At 51.6% G+C, this 5,230-nt stretch overlaps 1 protein-coding gene across 1 annotated transcript; it reads left to right on the top strand.

Annotated features, from left to right (window-relative positions):
• Positions 1–669: 669 nt before the first annotated feature.
• Positions 670–4,909, top strand: LOC144158779 (uncharacterized). The gene has a single exon (XM_077689916.1). It carries the CDS (start codon positions 851–853, stop codon positions 4,814–4,816), a length of 3,966 nt encoding a protein of 1,321 aa, XP_077546042.1. The 5' UTR covers positions 670–850; the 3' UTR covers positions 4,817–4,909.
• The last annotated feature ends 321 nt before the right edge of the window (positions 4,910–5,230 follow it).

Raw genomic sequence — 5,230 nt, 5'->3', positions numbered from 1 at the left:
CACGAGTCCTCAGAAGCGAACATAAGGGCTGTCGTCCTCTCCTCCGGTGGCAGTCTGTAGAATATGCTCCCTCACACGTGCCGAATAAGTAGGGTGGGGCTATGAATGAGTGAGGGCCGAAAGTGCTAAGGTTTTCAAAAACCAGGCATCCGTGCTCAGAAGGAAATGTAAGAGCTACCACTTTCACGTCTGATGGCGGTCGGCGCGTTATGCTCCAGAAGACAGGTACTGTAACCACAATCGTTTCTCTTGTCGAAATAAAACAGAGGAAACCGGCATTACAAACTGATGCAGAGTGCACAAAGAAAGCGGGTACCTAAAGTCATTTCACTTCGGCCGGCCCTCTACCAGCTTTGATGCATTCATGGCCACAGCTAAAAGCCCTCGTTGCGTGTGTAAAAAAACCAAGCGAAGCCGCTCGAGGAGAGCAAGCAAAAACCGTGACCTCTGCGCCTCGATTAGCCCTTTATCGGCCTCACTCAGCTACGCTGTATTTCCTGTCTCACGGAAGCACTGCGTATGGGTCATTATCACACGGGCTTTTGAGCGCGCTATCTCGAGAAGCAGCGCCATTACTTCCATCCGCCAGGCCAGCTACAAAATAACGAATTTCCTGTTTTTGTTCACTGCTCCTTCTTGTTATTCTCAGCATCTCTTTGTTCACTCCCGTGGAGACACGCGAACGTGAAGGAGTGAATGCATGTCGTCTAGTCTGTCAGCAGGTACACCTTTTACGCCCCTTATGCGTCTACCCGTTACTATAGCAGCTTATTGCAAGTGATTCTTCGTAAAGTGGTTACACAGCCTGCGAATCAACTTCTGAAAAGTCCTGCACGTGTTTGCTGGCAACATGAGCTGCTCGAGCGGCTCCGCTTCGGTATGGCTCTTGGGCCCAGCTATCGTTCTCATGGCAGTCATCCAAAACGCCCAGTCCTACGCTCTGTTGAGTATAGTGAGTGGCCGAAGTTCTTGCTCTCTGGACCAGTTCAAGTGCGTCACCACCAACCAGTGCATCCCGAAGGGGTGGCGATGTGACGGAGATCGGGACTGCAGGGATCGCTCTGATGAAACGAACTGCATGACTCCCAAGGCTTGTACTGAAGAGGAGTTTTTGTGCGGCAACGGTCTTTGTGTCAAGCGAACCTACAGATGCGACGGTGACCGCGACTGCACAGATGGCTCGGATGAAGCAAACTGCACGGACACTAAAGCCTGTAAGGAACAGGAGATTGCCTGTGAGAATGGTCGTTGCGTACCGCGCTTCTGGGCATGTGACGGTGACCGGGACTGCGCGGATGGCTCAGATGAAGATGCAGTTATATGCCACAACAAGACGACCAACTGCTCTTCAATTACGTTTGCCTGTCATCTTCATAGTGATATCACCATATGCGCTCCCATGAATTGGCTTTGCGACGGGGAGAGGGATTGCCTTGGTGGTTCCGACGAACGTAGTTGTCCAAATCCCACCTGCACGGGAGTCCAGTTCACTTGTAAGAGTGGCCAGTGTATACAGCGTAACTGGGCCTGCGACGGTGATCGCGACTGCACGGATGGTTCGGATGAAGATGCGGTTATATGCCACAACAAGACGACCAACTGCCCTTCAAATACGTTTGCCTGCCAACTTCATGATGATGTCACCATATGCGCCCCCATGAACTGGCTATGCGACGGGGAGAGGGATTGCCTTGGTGGTTCCGATGAACGTAATTGTCCAAATCCCACCTGCACGGGATTCCAGTTTACTTGTAAGAGTGGCCAGTGTATACACCGTAACTGGACGTGCGACGGTGATCGTGACTGCACGGATGGCTCGGATGAAGATGCGGTTGTTTGCCAGAACAGAACAACAAACTGCACTTCAGGCATGTTCGAGTGCAATCGTACTGGTGGTGACCGAAGGTGTTTGCCTCTCCCCTGGCGATGCGACGGAGAGAAGGACTGTCCAGATGGTTCAGACGAGCATAACTGCGTAAACTGGACGTGTTCCAGCACAGACTTTGCTTGCAAGAATGGACGCTGCATACTTCGTAAATGGCGATGTGACGGAAAAGACGATTGTCTCGATAACTCTGACGAAGAGGAGTGCGAAAGTGCGACGTGCCTGGAGACAGAGTTTGCTTGCAAAGGAGGTCAATGTATACCGCGTAATTATTCCTGCAACGGTGACCGTGACTGTGCTGATGGCTCGGATGAAGATGCAGTCATTTGCCAGAACAGCACGACGGGCTGCGGTTTAAACGTGTTTGCCTGCAGTCCCCATAATGGGGAAACCACCTGTTTGCCAATGAAGTGGCGATGTGACGGAGACAAAGACTGCCCTGATGGCTCTGACGAAGATAACTGCGAAAGGCCAACATGTGAGGTTACTCAATTTACTTGCAAGAATGGAGAGTGTATACAGCGTAAGTGGCGATGTGACACAGATCCAGATTGCACGGACGGATCCGACGAAACGGACTGCGAAAGTGCGACGTGCAGAGATACCGAGTTTGCTTGCAAGAGCGGGCAGTGTATACCAGATGAACATTCATGCGACGGTGACCGCGACTGTGCCGACGGCTCAGATGAGGATGCGGCCATTTGTATGAACGGAACTACGGGATGTCCATCCAAACTGTTCGCCTGCAAACACCAGAACGGCAATGTCAACTGCTTGCCTATGAGGTGGCATTGTGATGGGGATAAGGACTGCGCCGATGGCTCTGACGAGGAAAACTGCGAAAAGAAAACATGTGCGGAAAGTGAATTTGCTTGCGAAAATGGTGCTTGTATACCGCGTAGGTGGCGATGTGACGCGGATGACGACTGCACTGACGGATCCGATGAAACGAACTGCGAAAGTGCGACTTGCCTAGAGACGGAGTTTGCTTGCAAGGGTGGTCAGTGTATATCGCGTGGACATTTGTGCGATGGTGACCGCGACTGTGCCGATGGCTCGGATGAAGATGCGGCCTCTTGCATGAACGAAACGTCAGGATGTTCATCAGAACTGTTCGCCTGCAAACATCAGAACGGTAACGTCAGTTGCCTGCCTATGAGGTGGCATTGTGATGGCGATAAGGACTGCCCCGATGGCTCTGACGAGGATAACTGCGAAAGGCCAACATGTGGGGTGACTCAATTTACTTGCAAGAATGGAGAGTGTATACAGCGTAAGTGGCGGTGTGACGCAGATCCAGATTGCACGGACGGATCCGACGAAACTGACTGCGAAAGTGCGACCTGCAGAGATACCGAGTTTGCTTGCAAGAGTGGTCAGTGTATACCAGATGAACATTCGTGCGACGGTGACCGCGACTGTGCCGACGGCTCAGATGAGGATGCGGCCATTTGTATGAACGGAACTACGGGATGTCCATCAAAACTATTCGCCTGCAAACATCAGAACGGCAACGTCAGCTGCTTGCCTATGAGGTGGCATTGTGATGGGGATAAGGACTGCCCCGATGGCTCTGACGAGGAAAACTGCGAAAAGAAAACGTGTCCGGAAGGTGAATTTGCTTGCAAAAATGGGGCTTGTATACCGCGTAGGTGGCGATGTGACGCGGATGACGACTGCACTGATGGATCTGATGAAACGAACTGCGAAAGTGCGACTTGCCTAGAGACGGAGTTTGCTTGCAAGAGTGGTCAGTGTATATCGCGTGAATATTTGTGCGATGGTGACCGCGACTGTGCCGATAGCTCGGATGAGGGTGCGGCCTCTTGCCTGAACGGAACGTCGGGATGTTCATCAGAACTGTTCGCCTGTAATCCCCAGAACGGCAACATCCAATGTTTACCTATGCGATGGCATTGTGATGGCGACAAGGACTGCCCCGATGGCTCTGACGAAAATAACTGCGAAAAGAAAGCATGTACGGAAGGGGAATTTTCTTGCAATAATGGAGGTTGCATACTGCGTAAGTGGCGGTGTGACGGAGATGCCGACTGCACGGACAGATCCGACGAGGAGGACTGTGCAAGTGTGACGTGCATGGAAGGGGAGTTTGCTTGCAAGAGTGGTCAGTGCATACCGAATACACATACTTGCGACGGTGACCACGACTGCTCTGACGGCTCGGATGAAGATACGGCCATTTGCCCTAAAGGGCCCACAGGCTGTCCACCAAAGCAGGTTGCTTGCACGCTTGAGAACGGCAACATCAGCTGCTTTCCTATGCGGTGGCGTTGTGATGGTGATAAGGACTGCCCTGATGGCTCTGACGAAGAAAACTGCGACAAAAAGCAGTGCACGGAGGGGGAATTTGCTTGCAAGAACGGCCGCTGCATACCGCATGAACAGCGATGCAATGGTAATCAAGACTGTCCAGACGGCTCGGACGAAGACGCAGAGGCTTGTCGGGGCGTAAAGTCTTGTGCCCCTGGTGAAATAGCTTGTAAGGTAAACAACGGAAGCAGTCAATGTGTTGGCACAACTCACAGGTGTGACGGTTTCAAGGACTGTGCCGATGGGTCGGACGAACGCGACTGTTCATCGACTCACTGCACGCGAGACGAGTTCTCATGTATCAACGGCAAGTGCATCCTCAATCACTGGAAATGCGACGGACACGACGACTGCGGCGATGGCAGTGACGAAAAAGGTTGCCGCCCTGAAGGCAATGACGAGGACAACATGGTCGAGACGTGCTCTGGCGGACAGTTCAAGTGCGCTTCGAATGGACAGTGCATTCTGCGAGGCTTCGTGTGTGATGGCGACAAGGACTGTCCCGACGGATCCGATGAGCAGGAGTGTGACGGGATGCCCACAAATTTTATTTCGTCATGGGTCGAAGAAGCAGCGCAAAAAGTTAAAGATAGACTGTAAGCAGAACGGTTAAAAATGGGCGAGGTAGCCGAATAGAGGCTTGGATTTTGATGTCTAATAAATATGCATGTGGCAACGTTGTCGGTGTTTAACTCTCCAGCGATATGGGCTGAAATAGCGAGGATGGGGCTTCGAAGCATCACATGACGCAGGGTTTCCTGTTTACGTGTCTTCAGGCTTCCAATTTAATGAAGTCAATGAAAGCCACGACTCTCACTACTGATGGAGGTTACCACATTTGGGATTAGGCAGAGAGTTCAGACCCTCCTCGGTGGCACGTGTTTAACGGAGTCTGCCTTGCTTGAGTTTTAAAAGGAGGCCTTAATGTCAGCCAACATTTATTTCCACGAAATGTCCAGTGCAATAAACCCTAAACGTGTGAATAATTTGCAGTACAAAGTGTCCAAACAATAC

This window comes from Haemaphysalis longicornis, unplaced genomic scaffold, assembly GCF_048455015.1.
Source record: "Haemaphysalis longicornis isolate Haplotype H1 unplaced genomic scaffold, Haemaphysalis longicornis Haplotype H1 scaffold_10, whole genome shotgun sequence".
In the NCBI taxonomy this organism is placed as follows: domain Eukaryota; kingdom Metazoa; phylum Arthropoda; class Arachnida; order Ixodida; family Ixodidae; genus Haemaphysalis; species Haemaphysalis longicornis.
The sequence above is the reverse complement of the archived record's forward strand: the minus strand, read 5'-3'. Positions and strand labels throughout refer to the sequence as shown.

Excerpts from the sequence above, each read along its gene's own strand:
- LOC144158779 (XM_077689916.1), top strand. The coding sequence starts at position 851 with ATGAGCTGCTCGAGCGGCTCCGCTTCGGTATGGCTCTTGGGCCCAGCT.